Below are 26,842 nucleotides of genomic sequence, written 5' to 3' on the forward strand. Positions count from 1 at the left end.
AATTTTCTAAAAACAACACAGCTCCACTCTCCCGTGCGTGGCCCATGTTCACCCTGCGCAGGCAGTTGGAACGGGCTCTCCGGGGCGGGGCGGCGGCCAGGTCCCCAGGGGAGGCGGAACAGGATCTCGACTCGGACTCCCCAGCAGCTGCCCCGGCAGGTTCCCCTTCGCAGTCGACCTGCGGGACTGAGGTCGCTCCAGGTCGCTTTCAGTCGGTGATGCCCCCGCCTCCGCGCAGCTGGAGCCGCTGGCTGCGCTGGGAGCAGGAAGGAAGGCGGGAGGCAGCGAGGGTGCGGGTGGCAGCGAGCGTGCGGGTGGCAGCCGAGCGCCTGGCTCTCCGCCGCCGCGGCTGCAGCGCGGCTCGGAAATCTGCTGGGCGCGGCTTCCTCCCGGCTCGCCCCCCGCTGCTCGCGCCCCCTACCGCTCCTATCCTCTAGCCGAGCTGCAACCCAGGCCCTCAGCGCTCCCTCCCTCCAGCGCCTGCTGCGTAGCGGAGCTGGGAAGAACGCCCAGGGCGAGAAAGGCTCGCGGGTCTCCAGTTGAAGAGCGGGACTGCGGGCGCTTGACCCGGGCGGGAGCGCAGGAAAGCGGGAACAGCGCAGAGCCAGCAGCCCGGGCCCGGGCCCGTTCCCTGAGTGTACGAGTCACCGCGCCCAGCCCAGCCCAGCGCACCCTGGGCGCCCTTCCTCTGGGCCTGACCCCAGTCCTTCCGCCAAAACCTTTGACCAGAGTCCCCTGACCAACATTCCTAAATCTCGTTTGCCAAGCCTTGGCACCAGGTAGGAACCAGACTGTTTTAGCTATGTGTATACAAACGCCAGTTTCCAAAAGGTTGCGACCTTTTCACCTCCCCAAGAACTCCTTCGGAGGGTTCCGGGAACAGTTTGCCCTGAGAGTGTCTGATTGGTGACTACAAACTGACTGTCCCTTGCATTGTCCTTGCTGTTCATATGTGCACACGCCGCCAGGAGCAGTCCTGGAAAAGCCCTCGGGACTGAGACCGGGGCTCCTGTCACAGGAGAAGACGCAGCCATGGGAGTAGGGTGCAGGATGGCAGGCGCTGGCAGACCGGTGTTCGCCCTAGCCCTCGGCCGGGAGCTGACCCCGTGGAGACCCTGCCATGACCACTTGTCCCCCACCACTCTTCTGCCTCCCAGGGGACGCATACAAACGGGGCACTCGACCCCTGATTTCCAAAGCCCACGCTGGACAGGGTCTACCTGGGGTTACCCCTATTTGAAGCGTGAGTCACCGTCCACCCTTGGGTTCCCTGGGTTCCAAATCCCGGAAAACAGTTACCTTTGCCCCCCGCGGAAAGCACTAGAGCACCGTTGGCTGCAACCGTGCGCCCTGACACCGGACTGGATGGCCTAGCCAAGGCTGCAGCCGGCTTCGAGCGCCAGGCGGGTGACTCGGCTTTACGCCGCGGAAGCCTCTGCCTGGCTCCAAGGTGCGACACTACCGCCAGCCTGGCTCTTTTCTCTCGGCCCTTAGGGTGACAGGGACGCCCGGCTGCGCCCCGCCACAGGCTGGGGCTAGTGAAGTGAAGGGTGGTAAGGATGGTGCGCTCCTCGCCGCCCAGGCGCGGGCCGGATGATGTGGAGTTGCCAACGGCAGCTGCCACCGCCCGGCGCTCTTCACCCTACGCAGAGATCCGCCCTCCAGGGGAGCCTAGATGTCTCTTGGGTCCAGAGCGCGCACACCCGAGGTGGCCTCGTCTCGATGCCCCCTATGACACACGCACCCGCTAGCACCACGGGCTCAGACCCCCGGCGCCCGCCTTCTTGCAGAGATGCCCACGGCGGCGGGGGTTGGGGGGGGGGAGGCCAGGGCACAGGGACGGCAAGCTGAGGGAGACTTGTCCTCTCAGGCTCGCGTCGGCAACTCTGGGCGAGCCTGTGCGGGGAGGGGGCGGCGCGGGGGAGGGGCGCGGGGAGGGGAGAGCGGGAGCTGAGGGGAGGGGGTGCTGTGGATGCAACTCTCGCGCTCCGCTCCTCCGCTCAGTGCCTGCGCCTCTCCTTCCCGCAGACACCGGACCTCCCCTGGGCGCCAGCTCCTCGGATCCGACCCATGCAGAAACAACCCGGGATATTTTTTTCCTAGAAATTGGCTTCGGTTCGCGTAGCCCTCGTTTCTCCTCCCCCCCAGCTTTTTTTTTTTTTTTTTTTTTTTTTTTTTTTTTTTTTTTTTTTTTTTTTTGAGACATGGCCCGGGCAGTGGCTTCTGAAAGAGGAACAAGTGTGGGAAAAGGGAGAGGAAACCGGAGCTAAATGACAGGATGCAAGCGACTTGAGACACAAAAAGCGACGCGTTCCTCTCGGATCCAGGCACTGCCTCACTGCTTTCTGCTCCCCCGGACGGACTAAGGGTTCCGCGGCTCCGGGCGGAGTTGGGGCGCCGCGGATCCCCCGATCCCCTCTGCCCGGCGTTTCCCGCACGCTCTCCGCGCGCTGCGGACCGGCAAAGACAGGATGGACGCCCGGCTGCCGCTGCTCTGCGCCGCGCTAGCCCTTGCCCTCGCCCCGGCCGGCGCCTCCCGCAACGGTAAGTGACAGGCGGGGCGCGCGGTCCCGGGCACCCACGATCCGTCTGGACTCGGCTCAGCTAGGGCTCCGGGACGCAGCTCTGGGAGCTGCAGGAGGAACCTGGAACAACCGCCCACCTCCCAGGCCCGGCGAGGGAAACTTTGAGGGGGAGGAGAAATAAAGACTGAAGATCCGTGTGTTCAGGGCGGGAGGATCGCAAGTCCTCGGGCTTCCTCCGAAGTGGGCTCTTCGGTTGCGGGGCTCTCCCGCATCTGCGCCGAGATAGAGCGGCTTACCTCCCCCATCAGCACACCAATTATCTTAATAATGTTTCCTCCCAAAGGCAATTAGATGAGACTCCCTTTCAAAAATCTGATGGCTGTTGAAAGTTAATGAACGCTTCTCCCGGAGAACTTCCTGGTTCTCCTGCAGCTCCCCGAAACTGTTTCCTCCTGGAGGCACAGCCTGGAGACACTGGCTGGTCTGGTCGGTGACTGGAACTCCGTCCCCGCCTTTGTAAATCGTCCCTGCTCCGCCGGAGTATGAATGAAAGTTCCACCGAGTGAATAAGGGAATCCGATATATACAATAGGAGTCACCAGGATAGCTGGGAACCCCTAACCTAGTTGCAGTTTCCACTTAGCATTGAAAAGGCACTCAGTGTTAAGTAAATGAAAGACTGGGCTGAGGGAGAAAGGGTACCATGTAATCTAAATAATGTGTTTAAAGACGTGAATCTGGTTGTAGGCATGTTTGACTAGCGCTAGGGTAGAGGAAGGCAAGGGCATGAGATTATCTTTACTGTAAATCTTCAGCAGTTATTATTAACTAATGACTAAATATTTACTTTTGTCTGGTTTAGATTTCAATCAAAATAATTAGAAAAAAAGAACATGCACTACTTACTGTGGTATATTGTTTTAATAAGAGACCACAATTTGGAAGGGCTTACACCAAGACAAATTCAAATCACTTTTTATGGTGGAAGTTAATCTCTCTAATGTGCTTTTTCATAATTTAAGCAACAGATTTCCTCCACCAGGTACCAAGCCATATTGTAAAAGATGTGCAAAAAATATTTATGAATGTGAATAGAGCTCAATTTATTAATGGACCTGAATTGGTGGCATCTTTTTATACTCTGGCAGGGATGCAAAAACACTAAAAAATTGTGAATGTGGAGTTCAGTTCATTAAGGAGCTGAGTTGGTGGCATCTTTCTGTAATCTGGCAGAGAATAAAGTAACATTCTTCTCCAACTGAAAGAACTCCAATGGTTAGTTTAGAAATGACAGTAATCCACCCCCTGTCCTTCACAACTGCTGGGATGACATCTATGGGGGTGTTCACAGGATGAATTTGGAAGCCACTGCAAAGAGCTTTAGGGATTTATGTTCTGAACACCACACATACATATTCTTACACACACACATCTTAATTTCCCTAACAGAAATCTGGGGAATTCTGGGTATCTGGGCTCCAGTCAGGAGCCTGCCTAGCTAAACCTGTGTTCCCCTGCTTGAGGTGACCAGAGCCAGCCCCTGCCTCCAAAAGAGAGCAGCCCTCTTAAAGCCATGTCCACCTCCTCCAAGTACCAGTGTCTGCTAAATTAATTCATTAACCTTATTTAGAACGAATGGTCCAGAGTCATTAGAAATTGCTCTTTCTTAATCAACTGTTAGAGAGATTTAACAGAGCCAGGGAGTCTAGCAGTCCACATTATCTTATTACACTGTCACTTTCTCAGAAGTCACAGATTAAAGAGCTCTGGTGTGGTACCAAGTCCACCTAAATGTCTTCTGAAGTGACTCTGTCGAGTGACTGGAGCCAGTGCTGTTTTATTTCACTCTTCTAACAGAGGCCAGACGCTGCCATGATGTTTGCAGAGCTGCAGGAGACTTAATGAGATGGGGTCACTTTTGCAAGTTTTCTACACATTTAAAATAATGTGCAAGTCTTAGCAGCCACATAACGGAGACCAGGATGACCATTAGCTGAGATTCTGAATGCCGTTTGCAGTGGTATTTCTTCTTGCCAAACCTAAAGCTTTTAAAAGTCACAGGGAACCAGTGAAGACTACCCTCAACCTCAGGACGAAAGTCAGAAAAGAAACATCCAGCAATTGAAGAAAACAATAGAACTTACATTGTCTTCTTTTTAATTTATGGGAAATGACTTCTGTAATGCATGTAGCTTTATGCATTTTTGATGTGCACTTCATCTTTCATTTCCATTTGACCTGGTTTTCCTGTAATAAAATTCTGTAGATTTATAAATTCATGCTGAGAGCAAAGAATGCCATTCTCCTTCCACAGGGAATCTATTAGATGCAATATTAAAATCTATATATACCATTACTGAAAATTTGTGATTGATAGGCTCATATATTTCACTGCTTTCATACCTGTTTCTCTTATGTACTTTATGCACCAAATTTGTATTGCTGAAAATTAAGCACTAATAAATGTGGCAACATTGCAAGCTGAGGCTCTCCAGTGTGAAACACAGCAGAAAAGTGACCGTGGGGATCTATGCTGAACAATAAAGCAGCCCACAGATGGGTTTCCTGGGCCCCCAGCACACAACTTCAGCCTTTCAGCTCTTTACTATACAGGCTCACAATTAGTTAGTTCACCTTTCCCAGAATGTGGGGAATGTGTCTCAGCCTATGCGATAGCCAGGCCTCACTGTGGTGGGGTTCTCTTCGCCCCAGCCTTGGGGTAATTAGAGTGAGTGCTGCATGTCTATTTAGTTTGCTTTCTGCCCTATTGCTTTGATCTGGCCTCCAAGCCTGAGCAACTTAGCGGAGTAAAGCACACTTATTCTGCTTCACCAACTACACTTTGTTCTCCCTTGATCTGGATCTCAAGAGCAGAGATAACTCAAAATCACTTAGATTATGGGCAGATAAAGCAACAACGAGCCCCCCAACCAAGTGTGGCTTTAGGCCACCAATCACAGTCTTGGGAGACAAAATGCACTGATCAGTGACAGAGAAGGGGCTTATCAAAAAGGGACACAAGGGGTCGAACAGCATCTTTTAGTCACCTTCCACTTAGAACTTGCCACTTAATGTGATTACACTTCTTGAGGGATAATTAAGTCTAGCAGAGGATCCCGGGGGGCATGTTAACATCAATTGAGGGGATTTAATGTTTTTAATGCTACAAGATCTTTTTCTCAGAAAGGGACATGGAGGGGTGGGAGAAAGTCTTGTCAAATCTCAAGTTGCTCTCCTGCTTAGACTGACCTTTGGGAGATTAAATAGTGATCCCTCGTGGAGCTGTGTTCCGAGAGCCACCTGAGGCGCTAGTGCTAGTGTCTTAAGGTGCCCCTTGAAAATTTACTGAATGCTTATCAACTGGTGATGTATACATATAGCTACATTACCTAGCTGCTTGTCAAGGAAAGGTCTGCTAAAATGTTATTTTTATTGCAGATAAATGTGGCGGTACTATAAAAATTGAAAGTCCCGGCTATCTTACATCTCCCGGTTATCCACATTCTTATCACCCAAGCGAAAAATGTGAATGGCTGATTCAGGCTCCGGACCCGTACCAGAGAATTATGATCAACTTCAACCCGCACTTTGACTTGGAGGACAGAGACTGCAAGTGAGTGAGAAAGTGTTTGAACAGGGCGCCACAGCACCACCTAGTGGTCACGCGTGTCTTTGGGGGGAACCCGTGTGGTACAGGCGGTACAGGAAGGGATCCAGGAGAGATTCCAGGCGCGACCAGGTCACGTGTGAGTGGCTTGGAAATTAAATTATCTTAAATGATTTCAGAGTTCCTCAGTTTGATTATATCGAAGTGTGCAACCTCTCGTAGTCTCTATCCTGTTAACACTTTGGTTTGGAAATCTTTTGTTGAGAAATGTGTATGTACAGTTCTTTCCTGCCCAGAAATGACTTGAAGAACTAGAAAGCCAAACTCTTTTGCAGCTTTATCAAATATGATGAGTCACCAACACACACTATCGAAAGAGGGACAGATTGGATTTAAAAAAAATCTATAGTACATTTTATGATTTAAGAACAGTATTTACCTGAGTTTGAAAGGGCAAAAACAAATCACTCTGAATAAAGTATATAGGGTCAATTATATGAGTTTTTCAAATAGACCAAAGATTTAAACACTTTATACAGGGATTTATGTCAGATCTCATAATGAAGCCATTTTCCCATAGAGACAGTGGAAATTGTATTTCTTCACTTTACTTGAAAACACTGGCATGTGGATGTTGCTTTCCATGGTATGGAAATCAGGCTTTTCCACTGCGTGTGGCGGTCTGCTCAGATCTGGACTTGCTCCGTGCCCTCGACCTCCACCCATCCAGCTGGCCCCCTCTTGCTCAGACCGTCCCATCCCGCCTCTCTGCCCAAGGTCGGGTGTCCAGAGACTTGGACCTGAGTGTTGATCTTCTATGAAGTTTCTATACATGGATGTATATCTATGCATGGATGATTTCATACATATATATTTATACTTTTACACTTTTGTCAAAGGAAAATAATCTATTTAAATATCAATTCTAAAGCAATTCTCAGAAATTTATGTTTTTGCAAGTTTAAAAGTGAGTCAGTTTGGTACAATCACAATGTTGTGATACAAACTTGTTTATTGTTAAAGACATTCTGTTTTCACGTATTTACGCCTTTGAGGAAAGAACAGAACAGTCGAACAGTGTGCCCACCTGTAGAACGCACTCGGCAACCTGTTGACTTGGTGGAGTACAGTAGACCAGCGTGGACAGGGAGGTGAGGTCCAGCTAAGCCAGCATTTTGATGTCTAAAGAATTAGCATAAATCCATAGGCTGAGGATCAGTTTCCAAAGAATCAGTATATATTACAAAACAATAACATTATGCTCATTCCAATTTAATTTTTATTCTGTAATTCATAAGTGGCTTGAGGAATTGTAGTGACTTCATAATCTTAGGTGGAATTTGCCATTCATAGAGTCTTTCACTGATCTCTAAAAACCAAGGAGTTCATTGTACGATTCGTAAATGTGTGTGGAGCTACAGCCCAGCACCCGAGTGCTCTTTATGGTGGCTTTACGGTCAGGAAAACCTGGACAACCTAGAGAATTGTCTCCCATTTTCTCTTTCTTTTTGTCTATCTTCCTTTTTTTATCAATTTATTATTCATTTATGTCTGCCTTTTGATAATGCTTAAATTGCTATAGTGGATACTGTGAAGAAACTCTGGTTAAACATGACCAAGTAATAACTTTATTGTAAAAGAAAATAAGATATTATTAGATTTCAGTTAAATCTTATTTCCTAATTTCTGATCAGGAAATTATGACCAGAGTAGAATAGAGAGCAGAGCTGTCCTGAATCGTTAGCAGCGGTGCTCTGGTAAATGTTTACCCACTGCTTCCTGGGAGCCCAAAGCCTCTAGCATCGGCTTCTAGCATGCCCCGCTTCCATGGTGTCATATGGTGGGTGGCCAGTGACACCCCTCTCCCACCCACCCACCCCAGCCCCCTGTGACATCTCCACACACAGGCTTGCACAGAGATGTGCATGAGGGCTCTGGACGCAGAGCAAACCAGGCCCACACACAGGTGGAGAAATGGTGGTCGGGAAACCTGAGTTCACTGTGCTAAGAGCTTACAGCGTGCCTGGTCCACAGCTCGCTTCCTGAAATCATTATTTGTCCTGTCATGCAGTGGGATATAGTGTGGGGCAATTGCAGAAACACCTTTTAAGTTTTCTTTTTTTTCAAAAATAATGAGATACACAATGATTGTGATGTCTAGAAAGATATTTTTGTGATATCAGCAAGGTATTCAAGAAAGTAACAGCAAAGAAACATGCTACTTAGCAGCGTGATGATGGCATCTGTTCTGTTTTGTATTGTCTTCGCTATAGAGTTAGGTAATTTATTAATTGTTACGGTTGAGGCTCTCTTTGCTCTTGAAGCTTCCATCTCATACCCAGGGTGGGCAGCCTGACTCGCTCAGCCTGCCGGAGTTGGTAGAGATCACACTCATGGGAAGTCTCTCTGGGCTGCCTTCTGCAGTGGTGCTACCTGATATTTTTATCAATGAAAACTCCTAAGAAGCTGCAGGAAAACACATTTAGGACCAGGCCTTTGCTGTCGTTCCTGGATGGTCCTCGTGACCCCTGGCTGTTACTGAAGCTTGACGTTGAGATCCATTCTGTGTGACACCGCACTTAACCTCTTTTTGTGAATCCGTGAGCAGAATTCACAGCCTTAAAACTTACACAGGATTAGAATTGCCTGGAAAATGGGAAAGCACCAGCAACTCTAAAGAACAAGTTCATAGACTTCATAGTTTATATTGGATGCCTACAAATATAACTTTTTTGTAATTGAATTGGGTCATTTACAAAAGCAGTTGCAAATGATACCACAAAACTAGGCTCAGTGAGCCGCATTCAGAGAGGTCCTGGACTCTTAGCTATCAGTCCTGTTAAGAACATGCTGGTTATCTTTTTTTTTGTTTGTTTGTTTTTTTGTTTTTTTGGCAGAAGCGGGGATTGAACTTAGGCCCTTGCACTTGCCAGGGAAGCCCTTATTCCACTGAGTCATCTCCCCAGCCCTGGTTATCTTATTTGGGGCATTTCAGCTGCCGTATATGTTTAGTGTCAGTAGAAATACATGGTATAGTGATGTCAAAGTTACTGGTGGTAGAAAGTGAACAAGCACACAGCTGAAAGCCTTCAAAAAGATAAAGCTCTCCACCAACTAAGCTATCACCATCATTACATACTAAATAACTTGGCTATTGTCAAGACTTGGGGAAATATGAAGCTAAACATGTCAAGCTAAACATATTGATCCAGTAATGGGAATGATTCCCATATAATAAAGCCTGCATTTTCTTTAAATTGTCAGTATTTGTATAGTCAACTCTCACCATGAGAAAGCTGAGGAAATCAATTTCTTGGCATATTTGCTTATTGAGAAATAGCTTTCAAAGCAAGTAGGCTGTTTTCTTTCCTAAGGTGTACATAGGGTGGAGAAATAATTAAATAGAAGGGTCAAATAGTTCTGGCAGGGAAAAATCTTTTAAATTTTTGTTTCATTTTATAATTATGTAAAAAGCACCATTTCACGACTTTGACAATAGTGTGTATCATCAGAATTTTTTGTGTACCTGGTACACAAAACCTGGTAAATGCTTCATAACCGAGTTATGGACTGTACTTTACAAAATAAGTGTTGCTTTCACAGAGTGGTACTAGATGGGGGAATGTTTTCCTGAGGAAAACAAAGGTGTAAGTTCTTCTGATAACTTTAAAATCCACATTGATGCCACCATTCAGTCAGGTTCACCATAAACATTGAAACCAGAGTACTAGGACAGCTTCAGTGCTTTAATTAAACATGGAGTGCTGTCTGTCAACCCATGGATCATTCAGTGGAGCAAAACCCCATCCCTAGGGCTGATCCCTGGCTAGGATTTCTGGTTGGATGTGGTTATGTTGAGGTAAGAAAGGGCACCCAAGGATGTTCTGCAGAAGTGCTGAGGGAAAGAAGAACGGTGCTTGCCTCTTACTGCCCCAGCAAAATCCTGCATGCTTGCACAGCCCCCAACACTATTAAAATAGAAAAGAAAAGGGAAAAAGTGTCAGGCTGTTTCTCCAAAATGAATATTTGCTATAGACTGCAAATCGTTCACAGTGTTTAACTGAACTAGTTAAATGTTATTTCACCGAAGTTTTCCTCAGTGGTGAAGTAGACATCTTGAATCTCATAAAACTTTATATCTGTATAATAAACAAGAATGCCATTGATACAGTAGTTAGAATTTATGAAACTTTTCCGGTTTCCCAGCAATGCAAACTATCGCATGATAATTTATAATGGCTTGTGACAAATACTGCTGAGCAGAGAGGTGTGTGGTTACATTCAGATCAGATGTCGTCATCGGGGGAGCAATAAAAATTTCACAGACATTGGGTTAAAAACATTGAGAACGTGCATGGGAAGCCCCAGAAAGAAGCCCCAAAAAGTGGTGTTGGAGAGAGAAAACCCGAGTGGTTTCTTGGTGGCGAGATCCCGCGCTCAGTGCCTGACATAACAGTGCTGTTTCTTAACAGAGTGTGCGTGCTTTTCTGTCTACAGTTTAGATTTATGACGTCTCCTTTGTGGGGCCGACAAAAGGCATGTTTTTCCTAATTCGGTGCACTCAGAGGAAGATTTCCTCTTGCTCTTATGACTTCCCATGAAGTTTAATCACCGTTGAATTCTAATTAGAGATAATAGTCAAGTTTTGGGATTCTGTTGGAATAAATCACACATTGCTCCTTTAATGCTATTTTTAAAATTTGTGAATTTTGCCAGATTTTGAAACTTTGCTTATCTTGTTGATTTTCATAAGCCCCAAATTCACTTGACTGAAAACCAGTCTCCCCGTAGCTTCTCAATTCTGATCATTTCTGCAAATTTAATCCACAGTGACCATCTAGTCACTTACTTGGCTACTGGGAAGCATGTAAATTCCATTTTGTTTTTGTTTTCCTGAGAAATATTTTCTTACATGACCATTTCTTCCTTTCTTTTGTTCGTCATGGGCTTTGTATTTTCGCATTAATTTTCATTTTTCCAAAAATTGTATTAGGGCGCTAGTTATCTCAGTTTCTGAGTTGGATGGCTTCTTTGTGTCCAGTCTTGCCTCTTACAGCATAACTTAGACTTTAACAAAGTCCTTATTTAATGGAAAATAGCGTGTTTTCTAAATCAAAATGTTCCTATATGCAATATAGAATTCCATATACTTTTAATTAAACTCCAATATATATTTGGAAAACTGTACAACCTTCCCATGTAAGTTGATAAGGTCTTGTGAGTGAACACGTCCATGCTAAGCAGTTAAGAAGCCAGCGTGTTCAGCTCCCTGCAGTCCCTGATGTGGCCATTCAGCCATGAATCTTTGCCCTCAGGAGAAATGACTGCCCTAACTGGCCTAGATCTATTTACAGAAATTTCAAAATTGGGTGAAACGATCCTCTTAAAAGCCTGTCTGTACTTTGCTTTTCACAGAGTCCATAAAACTTTTTGGAAATGCAATAGAAACATACCTGTACTTGTAAACATACCTGTACTTGTTACTTTTTACAAGAAACACCCCTTTCTTGTAAAAGAGCACATCTCCCACTGAAACATTATCAAATTTGTCTCAGTGGCTACTGCAGAAATATCTTGTCTTTGTTTCAGATGACTGCAGTTATTAAAACAGACACAGAATTTTCATTTTGGAGCCTGCTTATTATGTCAGGCTTTATTTTTCTTCATCTGTTGATTCCTGGGTTTGCTATCAGGTGACTTCCCAGGGCTGTCTGAGCAGTGTGAGGGGCACCTCCACCATGCACAGTACCATTGGAAAACTGTGGAATGGGTAAGAATCAGTCCTCCAGCAATGACTGCTGGCCGGTGTTGTTACCACCTGCAGCATCCTGGTTACTTCCCAGTAAGATAATTATCTTCTTTATTCCCTTGGATTGGCTCCCATTAGCACCTGATTTATTTTGAACAGAACCCCTTGTGTTTAACAATATGAATTTTATTATTCTGTAGTATAAACATTTGATCATGATGAATTTTGAGTAGGACAGTAGTTCTGTGTTTAGGCACCTCTGTGATTTAAAAGAAGCAGCATTTAAGAAGTTAAAGGAGAAAGTTAGTTGAAAGTTTACCGAATTGAATCACCATGTAAATGGCCTTTCCAACCACACTTTTCTTTGGGGCAGGAGACTTCAGAATTGATCCAAACAACACATATGCCTTCAGCCAACATGCATTCTCAGCTCCCTCTTTCCAGCATCAAACTTCATGGTTGCATGCATGCTGATGTGCTACAAGGGCATACATGGGTGGAGAAGGGGTAAAACATAAACTTAACTAATTGCAGTTGTGGTTTTCATCCAAGCTGATAATTAAGTCTAAAGAAGAAACACAATTAGTGTTTGGATCAGGTTCCAGATACCTCTTCATTGGGTGTTTGTAATCAATCCTGATTGTAAATCAGTGACTTGGCGGTCCCTCGGACCTTCAAGGGAGGTTTGTCCTGCCATTCTGTGGTCTATTGGCCCGGGTCTAGTATCCAGGTCACTTACTGCTGTATTCTGGTTGAAATAACTTGGCATCTTCCTAGGAATCTTAAAAAGTAGAATACACTTGTTTGAAACGCTGCTGAACTCTACAGACAAACAGAGGGAAAACCTCTAAGTCCTCTTTTGGCTTCTGTCCACAGATTTGCTTTAATGTTCAAGTTCACCAAAAGGAACTTCTGCCTCCTGATATGTTTTTCCTCCTCACCAAGCCTGGGTCTATATTGCTCCATCCCATTTGGTTCACATAGGGGCTTTGTTCTTTAGTCAGAGAATGCTTGCGGAGTGGTCATGGCTCAAAGTCCTGACTCTGCCCTTAGGGTGTGCCTGCTTTTGCACATGATCTCATTTCATTGGCCTGCCATTCCCACTTTGCAACTGACAACCTAGAGGTTTGGGAAAGTTAAGTTGAATGCCTAAGTGCATAAGCACTCCACCAAATTGCTTTCTACCTTTGTGGCTTAAGTCAAACTGGGGATGTACCTTTCAAATGAGAGAATTCTTATGAAATGTTGCCAACTTATATTTTATTCGAATAGCCATTTTCTTTCCCATGAACCAATTCACATAAAAGTTTAAATGAAAACTAACTAATTCTGAGGGAAGACTTAATTGTCCCACTTTGGGTTCAGATTCAGTAGGTGCTTATGAAAATTGTCCAGAGCAACTTTCAACCAATTGGTGATTTTCCACTCTGTCAAGACTTGTATTATCCTAGGAAAGGAATCCTGGTGGAGAAATATCTAGATTCTGCTCCCTTTGCTTGAAGGAGATTAAAAGCACAAAGCACATATAAGCACAGTTATTTGAAGCCCGACAACCAGGCAGCACATGGGCTTGATTTATATACTTGGTTAAAAGGCCACATGAGCTACCAGCTGTGTCCAGCACTTAGATTCAGGCCCAGAAGGAAGGCGTGCTACCCATTTCCTTTATCTCAGGCAGATAGCAGGAAAGCCTTGCTCTCCCACAGTCCCCTGTCTGAGAAGATGTGTTTGCCACTGTTGACCACGTAAGAGTTAAGGAGGGAAATGTTTGCTCAGGAACTGGATTCCTGTGAGAAATAGAAGAGTGTTTTTTTTGACAAAAAAACAGATGCTCCAAAGTATTTTGTTTTTATCTGGGTAGATACTTTGTACAAACAGCCAGGGCAGGTTGGAAGGGATTGCCTGTTGCTTTGGTGATAGTCTGGCATGTCCCCAACTGAGCTTCCAGTCCTGCTCTGGAAGGAAGATACTAAATGTTGCATTATTCAGATTCTTACATTTCTTTAGAACAGCCCGAGTAAGCCAAGGCCAGTCGGTTTAGTCAACAATCTAAGTCCTTATCTGACCCTCCAACCCATCGATTCCATGCTCAGGACAACGGTTATGCAAGACACAAGCAACTGGGGAACTAGTCTGAAAAACATTGAAACGTGGTCAAACATTTCAGTCTTAGAGAAACATTTTTTTTTAAATGTAAGGCAAGGAAATCCTAAATTTAAAGAACAAAGAACAGTGCAAAGACAAACAGCCCGCACATAGCTCCACAACCCTGGTGGCAGCAAAGGCTAACTTGTTCTGGGCAAGGAGCGCATTGTCTTCTGACATTACTGCTGGCAGTGGATTGCTGCTCTGCCTTTCTTACCGTGCTTGCTATTGGTCTGTCTGTTCTTGAATAAACTGGGAAAGTGGACATTTATTTGTTAAATATGATTAGAGAAAAGATGGTCATAATAAGTGCAAATTTGATTGAGCCATTCTTTTTGGAAAGTGGTGCCCATAAAAATGACAAATCTCAATAATCTGCTAGTCCCACAGGCTCTTCCCTTCCTCCCTCCCTCCCTCCCTCCCTCCCAGATGATTCTATTTGGAGATCTAGTCTCACACCCACACCACAGGTAAGCATGTGTCTGCCTATTGGTGATGAATCCCACAAGTCAGAGACTGTATCCTCCATAGTCCCACAGGATGCTTTGCACACACTAGGTACTCGTGTAACGCATCTAGACAGCTGGCACTTTTATAGAAATGGAAATCAGCATAAGAAAGTAGAGAGAAGCCCAACGTGGTGCTGTGCACCTGTGTTCCCAGCATTCTGGAGAACTGAGGCAGGAGGATTGAAAGTGTGAGCCCAGCTGGGCAGCATAGCAACTTAGGGTGACTTTGTCTCAAAATAAAAATCAACCAGAGATGTAACTCGGGACAAGCCTGATTTTAATCAGTAGCATGAGAAGGAGGTGGGGGAAGAGGAAAAGAAGGAGGGGAGAAAGGAGAAGGGGAAGAAGCAGAAGGAGGAGGAGAGGTGAAGGCACACGTACACTATACACACACACACACACACACACACACACACACACACACACACAGTATTTCTCCCAGTAGAGTCTGTGTTTACAGAAGGGAACAGGAGCAGAAAACAGTAAAATGCAATGAAGGTAAGTGAAAGGAGCAATTCCGATAAATACTCAAGCAGTTACTCACTACTCCAGTTGTAGTGAAAGCCATTCAGAGAGGCTTAAAGGCAGCCACTCCCTGGATGGAGAGGTGGCAGCTACATTTCTGCTCTTTGGGAAGTTGACCAAGCCCTACTCCCATGCCACAGCCTAGCGGAGGCCTTGAAACTTGAGTTTTGGAGGCTCTGCCTCCTAGCGGCACAGGCAGGACTGGATGAGCCGGGGAGTCATCACGCTGGCCCAGTGCGCCCTCTGTCTGGGCATACACTCTGGGCAAGGCCCGGTTGAATTCAGAGGTTTGGAACACATTCCAGCCCTAACACTGTGAGAGCCACTTCCGCCAGCAGGTCTGCATGGGCAGCTTGTGGTTTTATTTTTCACTGAAGTGTGACACTAGGCTGAGAGAAGGGTGAAGTTTTCTTAGCACGTGGAAGTTTTTTTCTTTTTAATCCAGAAAAAATCTGCATTTTTCTTATTATCTGTTCTAGTGACAATGTCTTTGTCCGTGGCTGTGAACATTCCCTGATAACAAGATATGTTGGCACAAGGCTAAGGTGTAGCTCAGGGGCGGAGTGCTTGCCTAGCGTAGTTGGGGCCTGAATTCTGTTCCCACCACTTCCAAAAGACAGAAGCATATATTAGCCCTGTCCTCCAAGACACACTTACACTTTGCTCTCCATCTGCCTTACCATCCTGCGTGGTGTGCATGCTGGTTCATTAGCATGAGACGAGGACTCCTGGTTATCAGGGGACCATGTGTGCAGCTCCGTGCGCAAAGGGATCTGGTGAGAATCAGGGCAGGGTTATAATTGCTTCTCTGCCGTGCATTCCCATCTGTGAGACAGGAGCCAGGTCCCCTGGGCTGGCCTGCAATCACACGAATGGCAGCGTGAAGGCAGCTCACACTGCCACCTTGCCAATGTCAACCAGCATCATTTGGGAAGATGTCACTGGGGCCAGGTTGCCTACCTCAGGTCTGCTTGAGTGATGCCGCCTAGACACAACTTGTGCTCATCTGCTCCCTTCTTACCCAGAAGCAGCATGGCTTTCCTTCCTCTGCTGGTCTCAGGAACACAGTGTCGATGCACTACTGTAGGTGGAAGTGTCTCATGAATACAAGACAAAAATGGTAAACAAAACCTAGGTATTACTACAGCAGGAAGTGCATCCGCAGGTTTTGTTCCTTAAAATAAGGTCAGACTGTAAACAATAACATCGACATCCTCAGGAGGAGACACTTAGAAATATTTCAAGAGCTCTGCCCATAGCCATAGTGCAGACATTCAGTGTCGTTACAGCCTACAAGAGTTTCTGCACGTTCTTATAAGAAGTTGACTATGTTATAACTTCCTAAAAATCTAGATGGGTGGAGTTGCTGGAAAGTCTCATGCAAAATGTTATCTCAGTGTACGGAATCTGATAACATGATTATGATTTCTCCATGTGTCAGAGCTCGTAAATAGCCCATTCTTAAATAGCAAAATAGGAATCAGTAGCACCTAGGGAGGCCGGTCCTTCCTAATCAGTCTGCCCATCTCATGGCATAATGGTTTTTTCCAGGCAGGAGGAAATGCATGGAATTTGTAGCATAAATTAATGGGGGAATAGCAACTGGGCAAATAAATGTTTTAACTGATGATCCATCCCATTCTACCCTTTGCTTCCTCTTATTATAGTTCCAGGTCCTTTGACCTAGCCATTTCTTTCCTCCATTTCAGGTTATGACAAATTTCCTGGTAGTGACAGAATTGTCAGTGAGGACACCAAAGAGTATTTTTGCAGGAGGGTCCTTGGAATGGTGACAGAGTTTGCTCTAGTCCTTTCTCCCCCTCCCACTCTCATGAATGGCCTTTTGAGACACAAATTATATCTGCAGCTATTCAAAAGGACTCTGGGTGCTGTTTTCATTTGAAATGTCTTGTTTTGGTTTTGGTGGGACCATTGTCAACCTTCATGGGTTAAATGGTTCTGTAGGATTTTCCTACTTCTGAACAAAAGAAATCCTCCTTGGCTCCTGCTACCCTTTAAACAACTCCCACCTCCTACTACTGCCAAAGATGCTGACATTGGTAGCTGTGATCCAGAGCTCCACTATCTCAACTCTCTTCACCGTGACTTTTGTCTCCACTGGTTGACAGAAGCCGCTGGCTCAAATGCCATCCTCCATGTGCTCTCTGGTGGCCATTGCTTAGCCCTAATTGCACCTGTCCTCCTTGGATAGCACCCTGCCCTGTGTGCCTAAGCTCCATCTTGCTCTCCTCCCTACTTCGCAACTGCTCCTTTCTCCTCCGACACCAAAATAGAGGCTTCAGCCTGATTCTGACTCTGCCTTGACTATTTCTTCCTAGAATAAGCTTTTTGGTCTTAGCCACTTGTCTCAGAAAATACCCAAATTTCTGGCCAACCCTAGGTCTTACCTGATTTTTACACTCAGATTTCCAGATATTTTCTGGATAATGGCGACTACCGGGATGATTGACCATGTCCCATGAAAAGTCAGACTTGACACTCTCCCATGCACATGTTTCTTCCTCTTCTTTTTCTTTTATTGATTCTTCACTTCCTAGTTATTCAAATTGAGACTCTGGACCATGTCCTGATTCCTGTTAGTCTCTTAAATCTTGCCATGTTATAGGTCTGTAAATTACATTTCTGTAGTCTATCTCTTGCCTTTTCTGTCACATTTATGCTACTACTATCAAAATTCTAATTCTAACCTACTCCTCCCCTCAGCTGCTGCATTACCTTTCTAAAGGGGCTTTCTTGCTTCTTGCTTTAAAAACATCTAGCGCCTCTTGTTGTCTCATGGCTTTTGCCTACTGCCTCTCAACCTCCCCAGCACAGCTCCCACCTGCTGCCCAGTATTCCTTGTGGGGGTGCTGTATGAAACTAGTCACCTTGGCGACCAGCAAACTCACCTCTGCTTTCTCCAGGCCCAAGCTATGTTCAGGGTGTTTCCTTCCAGGGTGTGTAAAGAATCCACTCTACATACACAGCTGCCTCCCTGCTGGAATGCTGCACAGCATCTTAGCTTCATCTGACATGATACTCTCTTCATAAAGCCATCATCATGACGACCATCCAACTAAGTATGCTCTGTAATCTTCTGAAATCAAGTTGATGTGATACGCATGTGTCTTATGACATTGTGTATTCTGTCACAGTCATTCACATTCTTCTAACATTCACCCTAAACATGGACATTGTGTCCAGAGAAGCACGCATTTCATTTTCCATGCTCACAGAGCCTAGCATAATGCTTTCTGTAGTATTTGCTCAGTTAGTGTCTGCTGAATTGAGCCAGCTTGCTGACAACCACTCAGCCTTCTCCAGTTTGTTCATCCACTATGAATATCAAGTTGGATCTCTTTGGACTAAGCTTTATCTTTCTCAGACTATAAATATGCTACTTATACTTCTTATTTACATGGCACTATCCTCATTTTCCTGAGTAGTAGAGTCAGATTTACATTTTTCCTCTAAAAAAAGCTCTATTTTTAAAAGCCTGAGTCCTTTTATATGAGTAACTTTAGCTTAATCTCCCAAAATATGCAGCAGTAGTGCACAGCTGAAAGCTTTTCCTTTTGTCTTGCAGTTATCTCCATAATTTGTTTTGGAGTGGGAGGCAGAGTGTGTTAACATTGTAGGCACATGCGCTCATTGCTGAGGGCTTTCTGACATCCCCGCAGCTCTTGGGACTCGGTGTCACAATTCTGTAAACTTTGTCTATTGTGTATTCATATCTGGGCTCCTATCCAAACCACCTTTACATAAATTTAACACAAATCGCTGAGAGCCTTCTTCCGTTCCAGCTGGCAGCTCTGGTGTATGCACATGTGAACTTCACAGCAGGCCTGCCAGGGTCGATGCACACAGTGAACTTCTCCCTTCGAGAAGGTATCCCCAGCCATGAGCTCTACAGAATGGTGCACATATGTCCATTCATCCCATTTGAGAAATACCAAGCAGGGTCCTGGGAAAAAGTACTGTCCTGGAGAAGCGACTCAACTAGCCCAAGGGTGACTATAGGGAGCCTTCTGCAAAGAAGATGATGGCAGGTACATTCACCCCTCCTGCTCACAGGTCTGCAACCGTGACAGTGTTTTATAACCAGTTCTTAAGGTCCTGTGTCACAGCATCAGCCCAGCAGGACAGGCAAAGCATGGGCAGTTGTATGACTAGACCCATAAGAGCGAGTACCTTCAGCCACCACACAAGCTTTTATCTTTCTTGTCAGTTGCTGCTTCTCTCTCTTTCTCTCACTTATTTATCTGAGATATTTCCAGGCGTCTCTGTGCTCTATCTCCTTCCAGCACCCCACACGTTTGGCGGCCCCAGAGTGGAATGACTAAGATACTGAACTTTGGTTTCCGTGATGGAAGATTAGCGTAGATGTGCATCCTGCCCAGCCCTCCACTGGTTCCCCTTTGTGCCAGCCACGTTCATGGTCTTTTGAGCAAGTTAGCAGTATAGCCTTCAGGGGTGATGCTCATGCACTCTCATCTTGACTCTTCTAGCACTCACTCAGCCTCATTAGTTGTTTCCTCATCTGTGAAACAAAAGGAAGGAGCTCCTAGCCTTTGGAGCTTTAGTAGAAAGAAGATAGCTCTGTTTCTACGGAAGCCAGCTGCTGTGTAGCATGTTCCAGAAATGTCTTGATGGTGATTTAAGCTGGGCCTGATCTCTGGAACTTCTCTGACTTTTCACAACCTGCCTTACCCCCATACACACACACACACACACACACACACACACACACACACACACTCATGCATGCACACATGCACACACAAAGACCAGTTTTTGCTTTCTTCCTCCCTGGATCCAAGCTGCTACTTGATTCCTGCCTTTTCAACCCCTGCCCCTCTTCCATTTGTATTATTTTCTCTTTTTTTTTAAAAATGCCCTTATTTTTTAACTGATACATAAAAGCATAGAAATTGTACATGCTAATGGGGTCGGTCCAGTGTAATATCTTGATACATGTATACATTGTGTAATATTCAAATCATGATGAACATTTCCATCTCCTTTTTATCATTTCATTACAATAAATCCACCCAGAATCCTTTGTTGTGGCTTTTTGCACTATACGTTGCACTAGTAATCTCAGAACCTCTTATTGCTATCTAGCTACAGCTTAGCTCCCTTTGGACAGCCTCTCTCCATTCATGGCCCACCTTCCTAGTCTTCTCTCTCAGCATATTTTATGTCAGGTTCCTGCCCCTTAATTGTATTAGACATTTTAGACTTGGTTTTGACCCAGTTCATTCCAAGGAATCGTCTAGTCTCTCATCGAGAACAGACGCCTCATGTACCTAGCTGGTTATTTAGAAGGAGAATGTGGCTCTTACTTGCTGTTCTACTGTGTGGAATCCTGTGGTTCATCTGCAGTTGTTGGAAATGAGGGGCTGGGCCTTGAAAGGAGAGGTGCTGCAAGGCAAGTTTGAGGTGTAATTTAATACAATATGCTTTCGATAACCCAAGTATTAACCTAAACTTGGATTTGATCGCAAACGCAAAACTAGCTTTTACCTTATGTTTTGTTCAACAAAACATTAAAATTAGATTGTAAACGATAGAAATTACATTGGAAAAAATACAAAGGAATGACAACAAGGATTTTGTTAATGAATCCCACCTCACTCTTTCTGTCTCCAAGGCAGCGAGCACTATGTAATAAGCCATGTATCTATTTGTAAAACAGCCTCAAATTAAGGAGCGTATTCAGTAAAAATAATTTTCTGAAATTGTGGTCTATCAACAGGAGATAAGATGGCACTTTGTCGTCGCCTGCTGAGGCCCATTATGAATAGTCTGTTTCAGAGGCAAATCACACCATAAATACAATGTTCAGATTCATTTATTCCCACAATAGTATTTTTTGCAAAGGTGCAATTTCATAATTTGTCTTAACATCGATAGCACGTCATCATTTCAAAGCTCCCTATAACCACTGCTTAACTCAACATCCTAGGGAAATTGTTTATGTTATGTACCAGGCCCATTTTACAATGAAACAGCCAAAAATCTCTGCAGACAAAGGGCCTTACCAAAGGCTGAGCAAGGACAGGAAGGTGTTTACCACTTGGTGTCCTACGTGCAGCCTTAGCACATCTGGCTAGGCACTTCTGAGCCATTTAAACAGATTGTGTTACCAATCAAGGTTGAAGATTCCAATTAATGATTCTGGTACAGATGGAAATGGTTGAAAAAGCATAAACGCCAAGTCCTGCAAGATGCAAATGTAAACAGGACCTGCCACGAATGAACACAATAATCATACTTTTTTCTTCTATGTCGTCCTCTTGAGCCATATTGTCATTAAAGCAAATGATCAACGGTGGGATAACATCTAAAGTTATTTAGCCAATTCCCAGCATTAATTGGAAAATGCCTCGTATTTCTAAACACCAGGACAAAAGAATTTGAACTGTCAGCCCACATTATTTTTGTTATTACATCCTTCCTGAGCCTAACCTTGAGGTTTAAAATCTTCATGTTTCTTATCAATGTTGCTTTAAGGCTTTGTTTATATACCGAATATTATACAAGCCCTGAGATTGATGGTGAACATAGTTCAGAGTTAAACATTCATCATAACATACACTTAGAAAAAAATGCATGTGGTCATAAATTCAGAACTCCCAGACTTGGAAGTTGGAAGAGATTCAGGCATTTCCCCAAATCTTGTTTCTCAAGACACCAAAACTCTTCATCAGAAAACTCTAACTGCTGCTTTCCATCCCATTCATTCGTTCGTTCGTTCGTTCATTCGTTTGTTCACTCGGTGAGTATTTGTTGTCTACCTAGAATGTGCTAATTGCTGTTTTAATGATGGGTCTGTGAACAAAACACATCATTCCCTGCCTTTCTGGTAGTTCTATCCTAGACAGGCAGTGACGAGAGAGGAAGAGCATGTCTGCTTCCTCTCTGCTACCTCAGCACCAGTCCTCGGTGCCCCTCTAGCCCCTTCCAGCTTTCTCATCCTCATTATCTCTACCTGCAGTGTCATGGTGGGCTCCCTTGGGATCTGGATCTCATTCTAAACAAGATGTATGTGAAAAACATCTGGCTGAGGCAATTGTTGGCTGAACTGCCAGTCTCTCCCTGGATGTTGGTGCACTCTCCTCAACCCTCTGCTGGAGCTGCAGCCCCCAGGCAAGCCATGCGCTTCCTAAATTCATTCCACCACTTAACCTTGAATTCGTGACCAGCTTTTCTGCACAGCCTATGCTCCCTGCGTATCCTTGCTTCAGGTCTTGTCCTCCTCGCCTGTGCACAGGCAACCCTTCTCTTCCCCAGTCCACTATAAGCCCTGTGTTCTTGGTGCCAGCACCCATATCTTACTAAGGACCCCATACTCCACTGCTCCCTTTTGGCACTGGTTTATTGTCTTGGCAGTCACTGTGAGAGGCAAAAATTCTACAGAAATGATAAAAAGAAACTAGGAAATCTTTTCTTCTAAGGTCCAAAACTAATATGTATTCAATAAATATTAGTAACTAAATGAGTAGAATATTTTCCCATTCCATCACCGTCCCTCATTAATGACTGTAGTCATTTCCTAAAGGAGACCAACAGCAGTAGAAACAGAAGGAAAGACATCCTCAGGGGACATAGAAGAACTTGACCAATGATAGCATTTGAGCAGAGACAGAGACAGGGTGTTGGATATTAAGTGGACATGGCCATTTTCAGGTCTGGTATAACAAGTACTAGGTATTACATGAATAATAAAGCAAGACAGCGGGTTGTATTTCAGACGTTTTGTGGTGTTTCTTGAGCAGTGGCAACTACACATAGCTGCCTGCACTGAGTTACAGACTTGGGGCTGACATTGTAGAAATTGATGGCACATTTTAGAATGGGGTGCAAAGACAGAAGAGAAACCAGATGGAAAATACCAAGTTCCTGGGTGTCAAGGGAGAATTGAAGAGGTGCCAGAGTTAGAAGAGTGTCTGTGGTGAGCTCTTCTTTCCTTCCTTCCTTCCTTCCTTCCTTCCTTCCTTCCTTCCTTCCTTCCTTTCTTAATGTATTGGGCACAGGGTCTCACTTCACAGTTCAGAATCATAGCGATCCTCCTGTTTCCAGCCTCTCCGGCTCTGGGATTACAGGTGTGCATCACCATGCCTGGACTTGTTGGCTCCCTCAGTGTGACCAGGGTGGGGGGGGATCAAACCCTGGCCCCTCTGCATGCCTAAGCAGGTGCTTAGTCTCCTGAGCTATCTCGCCAGCCCTCGTGGTGAGAACTTCAAAAAGAGGGATAAGGATCATGGTATCAGATTCTAGAAAGAAATACAAGAAATTTTGGACTAAGATGTTCAGCAGTTGGGCGTGGGGCCAGTTGAGAAAATAGTCTTGGTCAGGTCTTAGGTGAGGCATCCTCGGACAAGAGAGCGAATGTCTGTGAAGAAACGTGGACCATGTGTACAAGTCCCTTGACCCTTTTGGATTTGAAAGAAATGTACACAGAACATTCTTTTGCTTCCAAATCAAGATGATCAAGTTCAGTGATGATAAGACAGTTTCGGTCTTCAGGGAAGGAGTAGACCAGAATTGACTTGCCAAACATGTTGCAGAACAACTCCAAGAAAGACTCGTTGATTAGTAGTGGTCATCTGTATCATGCTGGAGAAAACGCCTTGAAAATCAGTTACCTAACAGATTGTGGTGTCTGCTGTGGGCCTGAGGAGAAACTAGAAGCCCAGGTACCTCAGGTCCACCATCTCCAACCCATAGGCAGAAGTGGCCTCTTTGGAAACAGATTAAACACAGAATGACAGAAAAGAGCTTGATGTAGAACATTTTTTTTAATATTCAATAAGGACATTTTTCTTTTACACATGAAAAATGCTCAAGAAAATGTATATTACCAATTTCTTGCCATTTTGGCTAAGATCAAGTGAAAATACATGTTACCAGAAATGCATTTTAAAATTGCATTGTTATCTAAGACCAATGATGATTATTTAGGTTTATTTCATTTCAAATGAAATCTGAAATGCAAGAAGTGATTAAAAAATAAGTGAGTATTTATTGTCTTTAATCCCTCCCAACACTCTACCCCCCACTTTCCCACAGGCACATCCCAACCTCTTTGCTGCTTTCTGAGGCAGCTATTTCAGAAAGTGACCAGAATGCCGGGAGAAGTGTATGCAAAGTGAGGGGGAATATTCTGAGGGAGATTAATTGCACTGTGTTTTATTGTATGAAAGTTTTGAATTTAAGCACTCAGTGTATTTTTGATCATACCTCATTTGTATTCCACAGAATCATTTCTAAAACATTTGTAAAAGTCATTGTCATTTTAAAAGTTCTAAAAAACATTTTCTCTGTGCTTTGGGACATCTCTTACTTTGTTCCCAGTAAGCACCTGTGGAAGACATGCACACATCCTGAGATTGCCTACGTGAGATGGACTGTGCAACATATTTTTCCTTTACATAAATATTTAAAAACTATAAGAAAATAAATCAGCCATAGTTGCACCACTCCAAGATAACAACTATTTATATTTTTATATACACAGTCTTATTCTGCTTATTTTCTTTGTATTTGAGAAATAAACATATATTTTTTAAAAAATGAGATTATCCTCATAAGCAGCCTTTTTCCCTACCCTTATCTCTTAAAATTATACTTTAAGTAATATTTTAAGCTTACTAATAGTTTGTAAATAATAGTAAATCACATTTTCTTTTCAAAGTAATAATTTTTATTCAGGCTTCTGAGAAGATTTTGAATGTTTTCAGATATCCAGAAGCATAAATAATTGCAAATAATGAACATCTGGGTACAACAATCTTTATGTTAGGGGACTTTTATAGGAGAGATTTCTTTTTGTAGAGCACATTCAGACTCTCCATGCACACTACCAGTTTGCTTTGATGGGTAACACATGGGATAGGAGAGGCTGGTGGTGTGTATATGAAAACTACCTCATTTTCAAAGAAATGAATAGGGTTTGCTGAAACAAAAAGTATATTTAAATCAAGAATGAACACACTTTCTGAAATGAGCCAGACTGTAAATACTGTGGGCTTTGCTGACAAAATAGTCTCTATGTCAACTGCTCAACTCGTACATTATGGTGTTAGGATAGCCATAAGCCACAGGCAAATAAATGAGTGTGGCTGGGTTGCAATAAAACTTTATCTATGGATGACCGGCAGGTAGTCAGGTTTGGTCTGACTTCTGACTTAACTGAGACTTCTAGTGGTGGTTTGGGAAATAGCTGAATTTGTGAGTGTCCAGAATTGGGGGGCCATATTTGCAACATTCCCTTTACAAATATTTGATTGTGTGAGATCCTGTTATAGTTCAGGGAAAGGATTAAACCTGCTTTTGTTGCAAAGCAATTTGGAAGCTAAGCAAGGAAGCTATGAATCAGCCTGTTGTTTCAACTTGTGTAGAGGACAGCGAAGTCTAGAAAGCCAGGCTTCTTTCTGCCTCTGGCTGGCAGTGGCAGGTCTGCCCTGAGTTTTCTCCATGTGCTTTCTTGAGAAATCAGCTCTGTTTTCCATGAAGTAGCCACATCCATGTATGCAAGTGCATCTCATCCAATATTGATTCCATCAAAGCCTGAACTACTTATTAATTCAGGCATTTCTACATAATTCCTAAGAAAACAAAGCTTTGAGCTGGAAGGAAAACAAAATCTTCTGGAAAAGAACTTTATTATCATGTAAGCTTCCTCAATAGGAGCTGCTTTTCCCAGATGTTAAGTGTACAACTGCTTTTCCTTAGGCGACCCTTTATAGAGCTGCTAAATTCCACATTGACTACCTTTAACGTACATATAAAACACAAAGGAAATGCAATGAACATAATTTCCTAAGTCAGGCCACTATGCTATCAGTAATTGGCAATTATCTGTTAAGGAAACAAGTAAAGGGACCACAGGCATAAAATATGTTTTGCCATATTGTGTGAGTGGTTTAGTGGTTGCTTAACCGACCCCTTGTGCCCTTATTGCTTCTAAACATGCTTTGAATTCAGAATCTGTGTCAACATAGAAGCTGAAGAAAGTTCTTTTTAGCAACTGCTGTATCTTACATCGATGTATGAGCACACATGTCCACACATACACACATGTGCATGCATACACACACACACACACACACACACACACACACACTGCTGACCCTAAAATCCAAAGGCAGCTGCTTCAGTAAACACTGCATTTGAGTCCAGCAGTGATTTTTATGCTCGCTGTTCTTGTCTCTTTTATTTATGTTGGAGAAGCAAAGTGAACTCCATGCACACAGCTCTCTTCCAATAATAAGCTGTCGGGTTCACAGGTTAGCCGGAGCAAGTAGCAGAGAGTTGGGAAAAGTGAATTTAACCTTTGCAAATTAATACAAGCAACAATTTGCCTGCACACACAAACACACACACACACACACACACACACACGACACTAGAATTAAATTTTTGATTAGAAACAAGTTTTTACTGCAAGGCCTCAAATTTGTTTCCATCATCATAAGCTTTCAGACATCCTGCAATTTTTAAAAAATGTATAGAATGTATACACACACAGTCATGCTGTTTGGCAGCTAGCACAGAAGAGATGCCAGATTTGCATTCTGACCTCCTTGGTGGATGGATACTGGAGACTGCACAGTGAGTGGTTTGTCCACCGCCAGGGCCTTAGTAAGAGCTGGGTCTTATAGATTTCCGGGATGATGGCCCCTCTCCTGCCTGACCTCTCTTCAGCTCTGCAGCTCCTCCTGACATCATCTGCTCCACCATGAGTCTTCCCTTTTGTAGAAGACCTCCAGAGAGG

At 44.3% G+C, this 26,842-nt stretch overlaps 1 protein-coding gene across 8 annotated transcripts in view; it reads left to right on the forward strand.

Moving 5' to 3' along the window:
• Positions 1-224: 224 nt before the first annotated feature.
• Positions 225-26,842, forward strand: part of Nrp1 (neuropilin 1) — a 145,712-nt gene continuing 119,094 nt past the window's right edge. For 6 of the 8 annotated variants that reach the window (XM_023701925.1, XM_023701928.1, XM_004641849.2 and 3 more), the window contains exons 1-2: positions 2,184-2,544; positions 5,964-6,138. In XM_023701925.1, the coding sequence (XP_023557693.1) occupies positions 2,472-2,544; positions 5,964-6,138 (248 nt within the window). In that variant the 5' untranslated portion in view covers positions 2,184-2,471. Of the gene's footprint in view, positions 780-989; positions 1,244-2,183; positions 2,545-5,963; positions 6,139-26,842 lie in introns of those variants that run through there. The other 2 variants (XM_023701927.1, XM_023701926.1) reach the window with 2 other exon arrangements.

This window comes from Octodon degus, unplaced genomic scaffold, assembly GCF_000260255.1.
Source record: "Octodon degus isolate 3935 unplaced genomic scaffold, OctDeg1.0 scaffold00144, whole genome shotgun sequence".
Lineage (NCBI taxonomy): Eukaryota > Metazoa > Chordata > Mammalia > Rodentia > Octodontidae > Octodon > Octodon degus.